The sequence below is a fragment of the Triticum aestivum genome, chromosome 7B (assembly GCF_018294505.1).
Source record: "Triticum aestivum cultivar Chinese Spring chromosome 7B, IWGSC CS RefSeq v2.1, whole genome shotgun sequence".
Taxonomy (NCBI): domain Eukaryota; kingdom Viridiplantae; phylum Streptophyta; class Magnoliopsida; order Poales; family Poaceae; genus Triticum; species Triticum aestivum.
In genome coordinates this window covers 664,603,695-664,621,217 of record NC_057813.1, presented here as the reverse complement: position 1 = coordinate 664,621,217, position 17,523 = coordinate 664,603,695, and the positions used below count along the sequence as shown (strand labels likewise).

Sequence of the window (17,523 nt, the reverse complement as noted above, 5' to 3'; positions counted from 1 at the left end):
TGATTGGTACCATTGTAGATTTGTGAAAATTAATTTTCAGGCCAATAGAATAAGCAAAGTCAGTGAGGATATTCCCGACGATCAAAGCTTGGTCAGGGCAGGCCGGAATAATCAAGATCGTATCATCAACGTATTGTATCACCAGGTAGTCCATTTGTTGAGATCGTGGGAAGGTAGCTTAATGAGATCTCTCGTGAAAGCACCATTAATGGTAGCCTACAGTAGATCTGCTGTAAGAACAAAGATAAGAGGCGAGAGAGGATCACCTTGCCGCACGCCACATTTACATAGAAATTGTCGTCCCGGAGTTCCATTAAGTAGCACATCAGATTTGCCAGAACAAAAAATGCATTTAATCCAGTTTAGCCATTTTTCATTGAAACCCATGCTTCTCATAATGTCAATCATTGCACCATGTTCAATGGTATCGAATGCTTTCACAAAGTCCAGTTTTAAAAGCACAATCTCTTTTTTTGGATGCTTGGTACTGATGTATGTATTTAAATGCCCAGGCCAGGCAATCCTGGATCGAACGTCCTTTGATGAACCCGTATTGATTACGGTGAGCAATTTTCAGAATCACACATTGTAGCCTATTTGGGAGGATTTTGGTGATTACTTTCAAGCAGCAGTTCAACAGAGTTATTGGCCTAAAATCATTTATTGTGGATGGAGAGTTTATTTTGGGGATCAGTGTTATGTAGCCATCATTAATGCTCTCTAAATTAAGATTTCCCTCGAAGAATTGATTGCACAGATTGTAGAAGTCCTCCTTAATGATTGTCGAGCAAGATTTTAAGAACACTACATTAAATCCATCTGGGCCAGGTTCCCTGTCAGCCGACATAGTCCTGATGACATTATCAATTTCGTCTTTGTTGAACGGGACCGTAAGTTGGTCAAGGTCCACACATTTCTTAAATATTCGGGCGAGATCAAATTTCATGGTGTGTGTGTGGAAGAGGAGCCCAAATGTTCTTTATAAATGTGATAAATAATGGACTCTTTAGCTGCATGATCTTCAACAGAAGTCCCATCATCAGTCAAAAGAGAAGCAATATTATTCCTCCTATATCTTTCAGACGACATAGCTTGAAAAAACTTTGAATTTTCATCTCCGAACTTGACCCATCGAATAGCGCATCTCTTCTTCTAATATTGATGTTGATAAAATAGTAATCGAAGAAGATGTGCTTTAAGAATGTGCCAAAAGTTTGTATCGGGTATAGTTAAGCATCTTTTGTTCTCCAACTCATCAAGTTCATTAAGAGCTTCATTAGAATTCTCAATTGCCACAGAGAGCCGTGAGATGTTCTTGCTCCAAAATTTAAGATCTCTCCGTAAGTTTTTAAGTTTCCTACAAATCACCATGATAGTGTTATCAGACTGGACATGTTTGGACCAGGAGTTCTTCACCGTTTCTTGGAAACCTTGATGGTGTATCCAAAAAGATTCAAACCGAAAAAACTTGGATCTAGGAATGGCCATTTCAATATGAACAACACAAGGAATGTGGTCAGAAACTGGTTTCCTAAGAGGTTTAACAATTGTCTTTGGGTATGAAAGTGTCCAATTGTTGCTTGTGAAAAACCAGTCCAGTTGTTCAAAGAGAGGATTGTAGGATCTCGAAGTAAGTCTAGAGGGGGGGTGATTAAACTACTTGACCAAATAAAAACTTGACCTTTTCCCAATTTTAGTCTTTGGCAGATTTTAGCAAACTTAGCACAAGTCAAGCAATCTTAACACAATTCAAGCAAGCATGCAAAGAGTATATGAGCAGCGGAAATTAAAGCATGCAACTTGCAAGAATGTAAAGGGAAGGGTTTGGAGATTTCAAACACAATTTGGAGACACGGTGATTTTTGAGCCGTGGTTCCGATAGGTGGTGCTATCATACATCCACATTGATGGAGACTTCAACCCACGAAGGGTAACGGCTGCGCGAGTCCATGGAGGGCTCCACCCAAGAAGGGTCCACGAAGAAGCAACCTTGTCTATCCCACCATGGCCATCGCCCACGAAGGACTTGCCTCACTAGCGGTATATCTTCACGAAGTAGGCGATCTCCTTGCCCTTACAAACTCCTTGGTTCAACTCCACAATCTTGTTGGAGGCTCCCAAGTGACACCTAGCCAATCTAGGAGACACCACTCTCCAAGAAGTAACAAATGGTGTGTTGATGATGAACTCTTTGCTCTTGTGCTTCAAATGATAGTCTCCCCAACACTCAACTCTCTCTCACCGGATATGGATTTGGTGGAAAGAAGATTTGAGTGGAAATCAACTTGGGGAAGGCTAGAGATCAAGATTCATATGGTAGGAATGGAATATCTTGGCCTCAACACATGAGTAGGTGGTTCTCTCTCAGAAATGGTAAGTTGGAAGTGTAGGTTTGTTCTGATGGCTCTCTCCACGAATGAAGAGGAGGTGGAGGGGTATATATAGCCTCCACACAAAATCTAACCGTTACACACAATTTACCGATCTCGGTGGGACCGAATTAACAAACTCGGCCAGACCGATTTAGTAAACCTAGTGACTGTTAGGGTTTTCGATGGGACCGACATGCAACTCGGTAGGACCGATATGGTTAGGGTTAGGGCATAACGTAATCTCGGTGAGACCGATTACACAAACTCGGTGAGACCGATTTTGGTAATAAGCTAACCAGAGAGTTGGTCAGGTAAACTCGGTGGGACCGGTTCACTCATTTCGGTGAGACCGAAATGTTACAAAAAGGAAACAGAGAGTTTACATTGCAATCTCGGTGGGACCGATCGCTCATCTCAGTTAGACTGAAACGTTACGAAGGGAAACAGAGAGATTACAATCCCATTTTGGTGAGACCGATATCCCTATCGGTGAGAACGATTTGCCTAGGGTTTGTGGTAGTGGCTATGACATCTGAACTCGGTGGCGCCGGATAGAAAGAATCGGTGGGGCCGAGTTGGACCTTAGGTTTAGGTCATATGTGGATGTGGAAAAGTAGTTGAGGGTTTTGGAGCATACCAGTAAGCACTATGAAGCAAGAAACTCATTAAGCAACACCTCATCCCTCCTTGATAGTATTGGCTTTTCCTATAGACTCAATGTGATCTTGGATCACTAGAATATAAAAGGTAGAGTCTTGAGCTTGAAGCTTGAGCCAATCCTTTGTCCTTAGCATCTTGAAGGAGTTCCACATCCTTTAGTCCATGCCACTCCATTGTTGAACTTATCTGAAAATATACTAGGTAAAAGTGTTAGTCCAACAAGAGATATGTTGACATTAATTACCAAAACCACCCAGGGAGCACTTGTGCTTTCAAGGATCCAGTTGCATTTTACTCTATGTGTATGGGCGACCTTTAACAGGTAATTTGATCAGGGATTGAGATCTAATGAAATCATTAAATGTGATCATATCTAAAATGTTGCCACCTGGCTTGTGACGGTTATCAGGAGCACGGATAAAATTAAAGTCACACACAAGAAGCCAGTCTTCATCATTAGGAATGTTTAGGTTAAGAAGCCAGTTAATGAAGTTATCACGTTGTTCACCTTGCATGGCCCATACACATTTACCAAAGTCCAGCATTGAGCCGATTGAGTTGATTTTAAACGTGTAACTAGAGCAAATTCCTCAGTTGCAATCACATCAGCAGAGAACCGAGAGCTGTTCCAAATGGTAATGATACCCCCAAAAGACCCTCGAGAAGGAACAAAAGCATATTGGCCAAAGTGATGAGGGCAGTAAGACTTGATAAAAGCTAAATCAAACGAGGGTTTTTTAGTTTCTTGCAGGCATATGATAGCACACCCACTAGTGGTGATAGCATTAGAAAGAGCAAGTTGCTTATCGCCAGAGTTTAAGCCACGCACATTCCAACATAAAACATTCCAATTAACCAAAAGTGGCATAATGCAGGAGAAGATTAAGTAGATGCATATGGTCGCACTTCCTTGGGAGCCTGGAGATCTTCTTCGGTGAGCTCGAACGGAGGGATGGCACACATGTGAACCCCACCTGCTGGATGACCTGACTGGGCGTTGGAGGAGGAACTTCATCGTCAGTAGGAGGAAGGACTGCATCAGTAGGAGCAAGATCTTCAGTGTTGAGAGATGGTGCAGCAGAAGGGACAATTCTTGGCTTCATTTTGGAGAGCTTTGGCTTGGTATCAGAGGACAGTGGGACACGAAAACCATCATATTTCTTTTTACGAGTGTTACGGCGCAAGGAAGTAACACACTCAGGAGCCACAACCTCCCCCTTACGTCCAGCATCTGTACCACTTCAGAAGAAGCAACCGGGTCAGCAGGCAGAGGGGGATCAATCAGAGCTGCTTGCAGAGTATCAACAGGGAGCACAACATCATCAACAAGAAGCGCAACATTAGTGCAGACTATTTCAGGCTGAGAAGCATCCGAATCAGACATAAAAGGGGTATCAAGCTGATCCCCAGCAAGATCAGTAGGGAGAGAGTCATTCAGTAAACCCTCATTGATATCATAAGCTATCTCCTCAATAACCACAGCAGAACTAGGTGTCACAATCCCAGGGAATTCAGAAATGCAATTGTCCAAATTGAAATTATTCCTCACCTCAACAGAAATCTCTTCAATGCTCACGGAGGAGTGAGATGTCACCTTGACAGTCTTGATAGCAGATTCAATAGCAAGCAATCCATTGGATTTAGAGACAATGAATTGAAACTCAGCCCTGTCATTCCTAAACCCAAAACCATGGCTCCAAGGCCCATAAGACGCCAGAGTAGGGCGCATGATACCAGTCAGAAGTGAGTTGAGACGCAGAACAGGGATACATTCATTTAGCAGAATATTTGAGACAATGTTGCCATGAGGAATCATATCCAGATGCAATCCTTCGGCAGAAATAGAAATGTGTACAGCCATAGAGTTGTGGGATTGCATACCAACAGCAGGGACAATATCCATGGGGTGCTGAGGTGGAGGAGCAGTAGAACTTGATCCTGCCCAGAGATACCTTAGCATTGAAGGATGGAGGCAAATCATTCCACAAAATGGATACTGGTGGATCTCTGTGCTCCATCATGGAGATGGAGGGATTTTCCTATTCTTTTCTATTTTCCATAAAAGAGAGGAGTAGGTCCTACTACTATGTCCTGGGAAGCTATCTACTTAGAATGATAACAATTAGTTAGTACCATCGATCGTGTTATGACTACTATATGCCGGAAAGTTATCCACCTAGGATGCTAACAATTAGTTGGCATCATCGATCGTGTTATGACTACTATGTCCTGAGAAGCTATCTACCTAGGATGATATAAATTAGTTTGTACCGTCAATCATGTTATGACTACTACTCCCTCCGTTCCAAAATAGATGACCCAACTTTATACTAACTTTAGTATAAAGTTGGGTCATTTATTTTGGAACGGAGGGAGTATGTGCTAGTGGTTAATTAATGTATGATGATGATGATGAAACGTGCATTGTTATATCACTACAATGATGTTGAGACACGTATGATGAGGAGTAGGTCCTACTACTATGTGTTGTATGTATATGTTGGAATATACAAAGTCCTATATAACTGTTGTAAATATAGGAAAATACACAAGTATTAGCAACGCTGAGTCTAGGAACGTGCTATAACTAATTAGTAGTAGCGCGGTAGTAGTAGTGTGGCCGCCCACTCTACTACTAGCCTTATACCCCATGCCACTACTAGGCTTATCCCTAGTAATGCTTGGCCTAGTTAGCACTAAGATCTGGTGTCGCGCCCCAGGGCGTGTTTGTGGATTTGTGGACGTATTCCTTACTTCGCCTACTTACCATATAAAGATTCCGGTGGAAGGACAGGTTGATCTGCAGGCTCCACCTCCCAGACTGTCTCCCTCTCCCTCCAAAGCTGATAATGCCAACAATGATTGCATGAACGGGGAAGATTCCAGGGCTCAGTTTTCTCGGTCTCAGTGGTACGCTTTGAGTCCCAACCTTTAGTAGGTGTTTCGATCGGATGCTTCATGTAGTGTTTCTCGGTCTCAGTGCTCCCGCTGACAAGGTGATACGTCTCCAACGTATCTCTAATTTTTTTTATTGTTCTATGTTATTATATTATCAATCTTGAACATTTTATATACACTTTCAAGCAATTATATATCATATTTCGGGACTAACCTATTACTCCTTCCGTCCCATAATATAAGAACGTTTTTGACACTAGTGCAGTGTAAAAAAGTTCTTATATTACGGGACAGAGGGAGTAACTTAGTGCCCAGTGTCGCTTGTTGTTTTTTTGCTTGTTTTTGGTTTCGCGTAATATCAGTACCAAACGAAGTCCAAATGACACCAAACTTGTTCTTGACAAAAGAGATACTAGAAGCTTCGGGAGCAGACGATGGACCGTGGGCCCACAAGACACCATGCCCCCCCCCGGGGGGGGGGGGGTAGGCACGCCTTGGTATGTTGTGGGGACCACGGGGCTCCGTTTGATCTAACTCCGCCTCTATAAATTCTCTAAAATCATGAAACCAACAAAGGAGTCCGCGAAATACTTTTTCTGCTGCCGCAAGTTCCAGAACCACGAGATCCCATCTGGAGGCCTTTTCCGACACTACAGGAGGGGGATTCGATCACGGAGGGGCATCATAATGTGTGAACAATTTTTAAATAATATGTGAACAATTTTGAAAAGTAATTTATTTCGTTTGTATTTATAATATTTATAATGCAAGAATAATTAAACCATATTTTTATTATTGAGATTAGAATTTACATATCTTTACAAATTTATAAAAAAAAACAGGTGCGAATGGGCTGCAGTGATTGGCAGCACAATTCAGCTCCAGGAACGACTTTATTCTTCTATATTAAACTTTGAGTTATGTAATGAGGACGTCAGTTGCTAAAAAAGGTGTAATGAGGACGTCAAGACGTGATGGGTTGAGTGTTGAAGTTCTGCTGTGTGCTAACCATGGTCACTTGTTCGAGACCCGGGGCTTATAATTTTCATTCTAATTTTAAATACTGCCCTAACAGGCGGGACTTATTCGTCATAGAGATGAAAAAACGGAAATGCCAACGTCAACAAGGGCTTCTGTGTGAGAAATAAAAAATTTCGAGGGGGTTTATGCGCAAAAACAGGCCACACAACCTCCTCTTTGCCTTCCTGTTACCGACCGCGGAACCCGCACCACACAGGCGAGCCTAGTCAGCGCTACTTTCATATCCAAACTCGATTTGCACTGTATTTGCACAGGCGAGCCAAGTTTTTAGACCTGTTCAATGTATGCCGCAAGTTCGAGCACCAAAATGACCGTTCACGTCAGTTCTAGTATCACTGGTGTAATTGACTCTTCAAACATATATAACCATGTTTAATTTTTTTGCTGACATCAGCAATGATGTCATTGCTAGTATATCAATCCTCCCCCAATACGAACCTGTCATTGCTTGTATATTAATCCTCCTTCAAAACGAACCTAATTTCTCTACGTGCCTGGAAAATCTGCCTTGTTCCTAACGTGCTAATACTATGTAGGAGTACTTCGCACGGCTGCTATACTACTTGCTAAACGATCGGCCTCGGAACCTAAGCCACGGCCACTCCGCATGCACAGTCCAACGCACCCGGCACGCCTATTCTTAGCTCTCCCCGCCACCTCCGTCGTCGCGTCGTCCCTCCTCCCCACCACCTCCCACCTCCGCGTTTCTTTAGCCGCCGCCGCCGCATGCCTCTCATTAATCCTCCGCCATCCGCGCGCGCCCCGCTTGCCATGTTCAGCGACGGCGCCGCCGGGCTGCTCCTCCTGGTCCTGGCCGCCTTCGTCGCGGCGGCCGCCGCCGTGTCCGAGGGCGACGTGCTGCTGGCCTTCCGGGAGACCCTCCGCGGGCCCGTGGGCGACCGCCCTCCGGCGCCGCTCGACCAGTGGGTTTCCTCCACCGGCACCGGCCCGTGCCAGGAGCCGGTGTGGTACGCGGTGCAGTGCCACCCGGACACAAACCAGGTGCTCGGACTCCGCCTCGAGTACCTCAGCCTGCAGGGCGCCGCCCCCGACATGGCCCCGCTTGCGGCCCTCCTGGGCCTCCGCGTGCTCAGCTTCGCCAACAACAACCTCACGGGCGCGTTCCCGGCTGGGCTCTCCGCGCTCCCTGCCCTCAAGACGCTCTACCTTTCCCGGAATCGCCTCGCCGGCGACATCCCCGACGGCGCCTTCGCGGCCATGCGGGGGCTCAAGAAGCTCTTCCTCGGAGACAACGCCTTCACGGGGCCCATCCCGGGCTCCATCACCTCGCCCAAGCTGCTGGTGGTGCAGCTGGCCAGGAACAGCTTCCAGGGGCCAATCCCGAACTTCGACCAGAAGGGCCTCCTACTCTTCGACGTCTCCGACAACCAACTCTCCGGCCCCATCCCCGAAGTGCTCAGCCGGTTCAACGCCGCCTCGTTCCAAGGTGAGTTCGTTCGTTCGTTGCACGGCGACGTGCCTGCACGTACGTGTGCTTACGTTATCCCGGAGCCTGACTGCTTAGTGACTAATGTTCATTCTCGCATTTGTCGCGCTCAGTTCAAGTTATTATCAGTCCCGGAGCCTGACTGTCTTTTTTTGAGAGACAAGGAGCCTGACTGTCTAAGGGCCAGGTGGACTGACAATTCAATTTGGATCAGTTGACCTAGTCTAACTATAGCCTCGTTATAGCAGTTTGAGCAGGATGCTCTAGCCCTGCTATATCTGATTTGGAAGACCGCCACTATTTGACACAATCCCTATTTAAAACAATAGTTGATCTGTTCTTAGCCCCTAGATGTAAAACAAATGGTCGGATTTTCATCTTCATCCTCCAGCCTTCCTCGTTTCCTTCCCAAGACCGCCACACAGACCATCGGCCCAACCCACTGCCATTTCACCGCCGCCCGTGGCCCACTGCGCTCCCGTGCCAGCCTCGTCGAACCTGCCCTCACTCACCGCCACTCACCGCCGTGCTGGCGCAGGCCCCCGGCCATCCCTCTAAACCGGCGAACGACAAGATTTTTCCGGCGAGCCCTGCACCCCCCTCCTCACCCCGAACGTTAAGTTTCTTAGAGGGTGTTTGTTTTCAGGGACTTAAAAAAGTCCTTATAAGTCCCATCTAAACCAAACAGGAGGGACTTATAGGGGCTTAAAGTGGGCATTTGGGACTTATGAAATAAGACTCTAAAGGAGGGACTTATAGGGACTTATAGTTGTAATATGGTCTTATAGGGACTTATAAGTTCCAGGAACCAAACATGTAGGGACTTTTTACGGACTTGAGACTTATAAGTTGGGACTAATATAAGGACTACGTGAAGAAAAACAAAGTGAACCCCAACTCCTCTCGAAATTAACTTAAAACAAGGTCATGCCTCTTGCTTAGCCGGCCAAGCATACAACCCACGAGAAGGGGACCAAGTACTCTACTAAGGAAATCAATATACTATTATGTTTTTTCGGAATTACAACTCCCAGTATAATTTTGTACTTAATCAACGACAAGTAATATGGATGGGAGGAAGTATTATCTAATATATCTAAAATTTTACTATTAAATATGTCAATAAAATACAAAGCGCTCAATTGGTAAGAGCACCACGAGTCACATACTTCAACACCGTGTGTCTAGTGTGAGGCCTGTGGAGAAGCAATCGCTAGTCCATAGGGCTCATATTTTAGCGCTACAATTCTTAGTACTCACCTTTCCTAAACCAAGAATGAGAAGAAAGTAGAAGAATGTATATATCATTTAAATTAGTCTTACTACCCTCAACACTTCTTGGGGTGGGGTATTGTTTGTTATGTTTGATAGCTAAAAACAATAAATTCTAGGATGTGACGCAAAACTAAAGGAATGTAACGAATCCTATCAAAAAAACTAAAAGGATGTGGAGAAAGGGAGAGGAAATAAATACGATCCACTACGTATGGTCTATGAAGTGCATCACAAAAGGTTGATAAAGGCATCAATATAATAAGTATAGCCATTAACTGAATTAAAAATAGAAAGATTCATGTCGATGCTTTAATTAAGCAGGTAAACGATGGAAACTGAAGCCGTATATTCTTCTTGGCAAGGAGATGCTTTAATGCCAATATATATTTTATAGTGTATTTCCCTTTAGGTTGATAAACTATGTTTGGGTCGACCGTTTTGGTTAATTTTCTATTATACAAGATTTTCCTTAATTCGAGTATTAGCATTTCATAATACTGAAAGAGAAATGATTTCTTATGTGGAATAGTAAAGGTTAGGGCCTCGTTGATAAGTGATACAAGATCTAATGCATTGCAACTCATGGTTATGGACCGATATTATTTAGTATGGAATACTCTCTCTTCCAAGCAAATAATAGCTAGTATATGAAGACTGAAAATGGTTATTCTGGAATATAAGGCCCATGCCTAAGGACAAGAAAATCGTAATAAAGATCTCTACAAGTTGTTGCAGCAAAGCTAAAATCATGGCTACCACTCAACAAGACCTAGATCTTATCCTTGGTTTGGTTCACCCAACAAATATCGAATTACCGTCTTGGCTACATCCGGTCCTTATGTAGCTAGATGATTTTTTTTCCTCCTTACCATTGAACAATATTATGCCGGGGCTCAGCTGCACCCACCCCGACGAAAAAAATCAAAAAGAAAATACTAGAACCATTCCAAAAATTCCAAAAAAAATTGTGTGGTAGATATTTTGATGTGTGAGCTTCGCTCCAATTTTCAAATTGTTTGGACACCAGAGTAGCTCTCGGCAAAAAAGATAAATCCGGGGTCTGTAAAAATGTTTACTGTTCACGCACTGTTCTGACCCGATTTGTCTTTTTGCTGAGAGCTGCTCAGATTTCCAAATGCTCTAAAAATTGGAGCGAACCTCACGCATCAAATTATCTATCACACAAAAAATATTGGAATTTTTTGAATTTTCCTAGTATTTACTTTGATTTTTTACTGACCGGGTGCAGATGAGCCTGGGCACCGAAACGCTGCACTCAATATTATGTTTATTCTAACCCTCATCTTTTGAGAGATATTGGGCATACAATGAAACTCTTTAAAAAAATGGTGGAAAGAAGTAATCAGTCATGGCACACAAAAAATGAATCTTTTTGTAGCACATTATTGTTTGCAAAAAATTGAATTGTGACTCTAATTTGATCTCCTTTGTGCTCTGGAGGAGGTTAAGCAAACAAAATTAAAATTACTCAATCAATGATCCAACTCATCCCTACACCTATACCTGGCCAAACCTTGGGCCGGGCCGGGCTTCGGACCGGGCCTAACCAAGGCCGACACAAAAAACTCAGGCTCGGGCCCGGCCATCGGGCCTGTGTTTCTGGGGCCGAGCCCGGCCCGAACACGTAAAAGCCCGTCGGGCTTCGGGCTGGCCCGGCCCGACCTTCAGAAAATGGGAAAAACAATGGGCCCGGGCCCGGCCCGGCCCGGCCTTGTTTCCTATTAATTTTCGCTTTGGATCGGTCTCCTAAGTTTTAGGCTTTTGTGCCAGGTTGGGTTCTCCTAACATACTAATATTGTGTTGCGGGCATGGCTCTCAAACATTGGATATAAAGCCTCAAACAAACTTATTTTAACCTATCATTTGATCATGTCTATCATCCACGGTGTAGCCTCTATTTATGTTGCCATATTTTCTATACCCTTTCTCTTAATCACTACCCTAACACCCAATTATCTAACAAGGCCCTAGGCATAGAGAATCCAACCACAACAAAACACACACATGCATGTCCATGAAAAAAATCACACACAGTGATGCAGAGTGACAATGTCATCATATATAGGAGAGATGGGGGGCAACGAAGTTGCCGAGGATATATGGGAGGACACAACATAGGTTGCCAAACTTGAAAAGAGTAGAGGAACAACGAGGATGGGGTTAAACAGATGATGGACAAATGACTATGAATATAAAATCAATTGTTGGCTACCATACAAAGTATTTTAGTTCAATGAAGAAAGTGTCTCCTTATTTTAGAATCATATGCATAAGCATGATTAAACCATAGCAACCACATACTTCTGCAACACATAAGCACATTTTGTTGAGGCCAAATATTTCCCTTGTTTCATTTACTAAGAAGTAAAGTGGTTACATGAGTTAAAGCACCTCCAAAGGCAGCACACCAAAAAAATACTACTAAAGCCTACTCTTCCACCGTTCTTCCGCCAAATTTCACAACCGGAAACCTCAGCTTTGACTCTAGTCATAATGAAAGAAGGTGTAGGTGATATGTTAAGGAATAACCAGACATTGTGCCTATTCCAGAACTCGCCCTTTTAGACGCCTTCCAACAGAGATCCAAATTTGTGGCTCTGTTTGTCCACCACACCTTTACAAAGGATAGCTATTGCGACGACAAGGTGTATAAATAGTAAGGCCAAGCCACGAGAAGACATACCTCCATATTTTCCTAGGGAATCAACCGAGCATAAGGTGATCTATGATTTCCAAATAAGGCGGGCTAACCCCGTGAAACACACAAATTGACTATCCTATTAATAGCAGTGGTCAACTATCCAAAGTGTGTTTGAGATCATGAGCCACTTTTTTGTGCAGTTTAGAGATATCCATGTGCTCTATATTATCGGTCTCCTTCTCGTGGTGATCAGCGGGCCAAGGAAAATACTAGCTCACTAAGAGTTTTCAGCTAGTAGTGGCCCAAGAGAGATTAACTAGTTTGGCAGCATAGTTTTTTTCAAAACTATAGTAATCTAAAACTTTAGCATTCCAATGCATCGGCAATGAATACTTCAGCCACGTTTTTTCTCAATTTGGTTTACAAAAAGAGGTCAAGACATCTTTCTCATGTACTACAAAAAAGGTATTGGGGATACTAATATTTATAGAACTACAATATTTTTTGAATCCAAACATATCTAAGTTTTAAAAACAATGGTCTTTAAAAACCCATAATATTCTTTAGATGATCCAAAAACTAATAGATAACCCAAGCCTTGAAGTGAAAATGCATGCTAACATTGATTGGTCGATGACATGGATAAAGTGTCAAGATGAGATGACATGTGGATAATGCGGCACACATGCATGACTTATTAATGTGGATGTATTGCAAGATAAACAAATATAATAGAGGAATGAAGCATGGAACTAAAAAACATAGAAAACATTAATAATTAATAATTAATGATGTAGCATATGTGATCAAGTAACATGTGTGCATCTTCAAAAAAAGTAAAAGTAGTATGCATTATTTATTTTTGCTATATAGGACACCGAGCTGTCAAACACATCATGTGTGATCTTAGTCCAAACGGTCACATCCTATCACCGTGCAACCAAAATTCGTTAATACTCGGCTCAACCAAAATGGTAAATGAGTTATGAGTAATATTTTTAACCAATCAACAATGTAAGATGACACCATATCTAGCATAACTCAAGATTTTTCGACAAAAAATTGTAACTCAAGGTTAACTAGAAATGCGTGTGGTTGAACACAAATTGTTATAGTGTCACAAATTGAAGAGCTGTTGCCTCTCGGTACAATGGACAATGTTCAGCATCGGCCATGTCACCAAACTACTTTGTACGAGTGGACATTCATGTGGTAATTGCATTTGGGCAAACATATGGAACACACTAAATTGCTTATGTATAGATTTGATCTTGCTATGATGTATGCACCTTCTCATTGAAACTTTCCCTGGAATTTTCAGGAAATAAGGATCTCTGCGGCGCGCCACTCAACGTTGCGTGCCCTCCAGCAGCATCTTAATTAGCGCCTCGTCGTCACCAGATTCATGGATAGATATGGGTATAAGGTAGTTTATGAGTCGAATAAAGTAATTGTGTCAAGATATCAACAATTTATAGGCAAAGGCTATGATTGCGGAGGCTTGTTCCGCTTTTCCCTTCCGTATTTTCACAATAAGTCAGTAAACCAAAATTGGTGCTGATGTTAACGATGATGCTTGTGTTTGGTACTCTAGTTTATGCCATGTTAATTTTGGTTTAATGTTTCGGCTATCAAGTGTGAGTTCAATTCTGAATTTCACTATCGCCAAATGTTCTAAGTGTTTTAGTTGTGTGCAATCAAAGAAACCTCGAAAGCCTCACACGGCAGCCGAGGTGATAAACTTGGCACCTCTAGAGCTCATTCATTCGGATCTATGTGATATTAATGGTGTGTTGACAAAAGGTGAAAAGAGAAAATTGATTATGTTCATTGATGACACAACTATCTTTTGCTATATTTATCTGTAGAAAAGTAAAGGCAAAGCTTTTGACTATTTTAAAATCTGTAACATTGAAGTTGAAAATCAATTAGTGAGAAGATCAAGCACTTAGGTCAAATCATGGTGGCGAGTACTTTCCCAAAACATTTCATGAAATCTACGAGGAACATGGTTTTATTCATGAGGGGACACCTCCCTAATCTCCCAATCAAACGAGGTAGTCTAGAGGAAAACCGCACGTTTACTTGAATGTCATATTAGACATTGTTGGTTTATTTGAGGCTTGGTGGGGGAGGCTTTGTTGACTTCAGGTCATGCCGGAATAGAGTTCCTAAAAAGAATAAAAATAAGACCCCTTATGAGGAGTGGGTTGGAAAAAATCCATCATTTTCTTATTTGCGCACTTGGGGATGTTGGGCGAAAGTCAATATTCCAAAGGGAATATTTGTTCTCAAGAGAAACTTGCAAGGCATCATTGGTTTTACCAAAGTCAAATTGTTCAGAAGACATCGCTTCCTCAAGTGATGCTATCATGACATTCCCTTCATGTAGTTCCTGCTAGAAGAGTTCAACTCTCTCCTTTCCCTCTCCGAGGAGGTTTTTGGTGTTCTCAAAAAAATCATCTGGTGTGGTGAGTCACTTAAGGAGATCGCCAAAACAAGCACGAGCACCACCATAAAGAGTCTTCATGAAAGCCATCAAGGAATCCTCATCATTATCCACACCACCATCACACTCATCCTCCAATACCTCACATGAAACATTGGGAGTGTGGGTGGTGGGTTTAGAAAGTTTGGACTTTGTTTTTACCTCTTTAGCAATGAGGCATCGATGAGTGGAGGGCCTATCCTCATTAGGGGAGTCGAAGAGGCTCGTGAAGGAAGAGGAGGTAGTGGAATGCACGGCAATGGCGGCCATTCCCACATGATCATCATCACTGTCATCTTCATATCTAGACATGTACTCCTCATGGACAAGTGCCTTGTCATCTTTCCTCTTTATGAACTTTGTGAACGTGTTCTTTCTCAGCACAAGCTTCTCGGACTTGTCTTCACGTCTCTCATACGGGCAATCATGCACAAAATGTCTTGGACTATCACAATTGTAGCACTTTCTTTATCTAAATGATATTCCTTCAAGATTATTCCCTTTGTTTGCCATGGTACCTGCGTATTTCTTGATCAATAGGGCCAAGTCTTCCCAAAATCATTGGCCGGGCAAGAGGTGTCACCCCCTTCTTCACAACTTTCTTCAAACTCATCTTCTTCCCTTGGAGGGTAAGCAACCACCTTCTTGGCCTTCAAAGCAAGGTTTGAATTCTTGGTTGCTTGAGAAATGGCAAAGATCTTCTTGTAATTGGTCTCCAAAAGAACATGAGTGGAAAAGGTAGACACAACTTGAGTTGCAGTAAACTTGTGGTAGTCTGATCGTTGGTGTATCATCAGCACCATGGTATGTTCCATGAGAACCATGTCATCTATGAATGTGTCCTTAATAAAATCATCATTTTCCCAAGAGCATCCAAAGGTTCTCAAATTTAGCACAAGAGACTTCAACCTTCAATACACTTCTTCCGTGATCTCACCATTATTCCTCACAAAACAATTGACGTCTTGTTAAGCCAATCGAGATCTCCGAATTTCTTCATCACCCTCAAGGGCCTCCTCAAAGTAATCACAAATTTCCTTGGCGGTCTTGAGAAGAGCAATGGAATCACTATAGCCATCGGTCACCGTGGTGCGCAATATGTTGTGCGTGGTGGCATTGAGTTTATCATCAACCGTTTCCCTAGGAGTAATATTCTTGGGATACCTGGGGTTGAATCCGTTGACCACCATCCACCATAGTTGGATAGATGCACTACGTACGAATGTGACACTCCGTATATAGCTTCCACTTAGCAAGCATGTTAGCTTTCAAAGGGACGGAGGACCAACAGGACTAATGTGTGGGTGTTGCAAGGGTTGAGGAGAATAAAAAGGCTATGTAGCATTATACCTGGGAGCGGGCATGGGACCCGGTGACGCAAATGATTCACTCGAGTCCTGTACATCATGAACTTCATTTGGATTGAATGAGTTTAATGTAGGGTAGAGGGCTTTAGGCGATCATGAATTCCCTCTTGAACCGAGGAGCCAACTAATACGTCTCCAACGTATCTATAATTTTTGATTGTTCCATGCTATTATATTACCTGTTTTGGATGTTTATGGGCTTTACTTTACACTTTTATATCATTTTTGGGACTAACCTACTAACCGGAGGCCCACCCTGAATTGCTATTTTTTTGCCTGTTTCAGTGTTTCGAAGAAAAGGAATATCAAACGGAGTCCAAACGGAATGAAACCTTCGGGAGCGATCTTTTTGGAACAAATGCAATCCAGGAGACTTGGAGTGGACGTCAAGAAGCAGCCGAGGCGGCCATGAGGGTGCAAGGTGCACCCTAGGGGGGTGGGCGCGCCCCCCACCCTAGTGGGCCCCTCGTGGCTCCCCTGACCTACCTCCTTCGCCTATATATATCAACGTACCCGAAAATATCCAGGAGCACCATGAAAAACTATTTCCACCGCAGCAACCTTCTGTATCCGTGAGATCCCATCTTGGAGCCTTCGCCGGCGCTCCGCCGGAGGGGGAATCGACAATGGAGGGCTTCTACATCAACACCATAGCCTCTCCGATGAGTTGTGATTAGTTTACCACAGACCTTCCGGTACATAGTTATTAGCTAGATGGCTTCTTCTCTCTCTTTGAATCTCAATACAAAGTTCTCCTCGATCTTCTTGGAGATCTATTCGATGTAACTCTTTTTTGCGGTTTGTTTGTCGAGATTCGATGAATTGTGGGTTTATGATCAAGTTTATCTATGAGAAATATTTGAATCTCCTCTGAATTCTTTTATGTATGATTGGTTATCTTTGCAAGTCTCTTCGAATTATCAGTTTGGTTTGGCCTACTAGATTGATCTTTCTTGCAATGGGTGAAGTGCTTAGCTTTGGGTTCAATCTTGCGGTGTCCTTTCCCAGTGACAGCAGGGGCAGCAAGGCACGTATTGTATTGTTGCCATCGAGGATAAAAAGATGGGGTTTATATCATATTGCTTGAGTTTATCCCTCTACATCATGTCATCTTGCTTAATGCACTACTCTGTTCTCACGAACTTAATACTCTAGATGCAGGCAGGAGTCGTTCGATGTGTGGAGTAATAGTAGTAGATGCAGAATCGTTTCGGTCTACTTGTTGCGGACGTGATGCCTATATACATGATCATGCCTATATATTCTCATAACTATGCACTTGTCTATCAATTGCTCGACAGAAATTTGTTCAC

The 17,523-nt window shown here is 43.0% G+C and overlaps 1 protein-coding gene across 1 annotated transcript; it reads left to right on the top strand.

The window, feature by feature from the left end:
- Nucleotides 1-7,742: 7,742 nt before the first annotated feature.
- Nucleotides 7,743-8,560, top strand: LOC123158402 (pollen receptor-like kinase 5). Its single transcript, XM_044576405.1, has 2 exons — nucleotides 7,743-8,418; nucleotides 8,532-8,560. The coding sequence occupies exons 1-2, from the start codon at nucleotides 7,743-7,745 to the stop codon at nucleotides 8,558-8,560; spliced, it is 705 nt and encodes a 234-aa protein (XP_044432340.1).
- The last annotated feature ends 8,963 nt before the right edge of the window (nucleotides 8,561-17,523 follow it).

Bases quoted from the DNA above. Each gene is read 5' to 3' on its own strand.
- LOC123158402 (XM_044576405.1), top strand. From the start codon at position 7,743: ATGTTCAGCGACGGCGCCGCCGGGCTGCTCCTCCTGGTCCTGGCCGCC. The intron at 8,419-8,531 runs GTGAGTTCGTTC...TGTCGCGCTCAG, and splicing joins CAACGCCGCCTCGTTCCAAG to TTCAAGTTATTATCAGTCCC.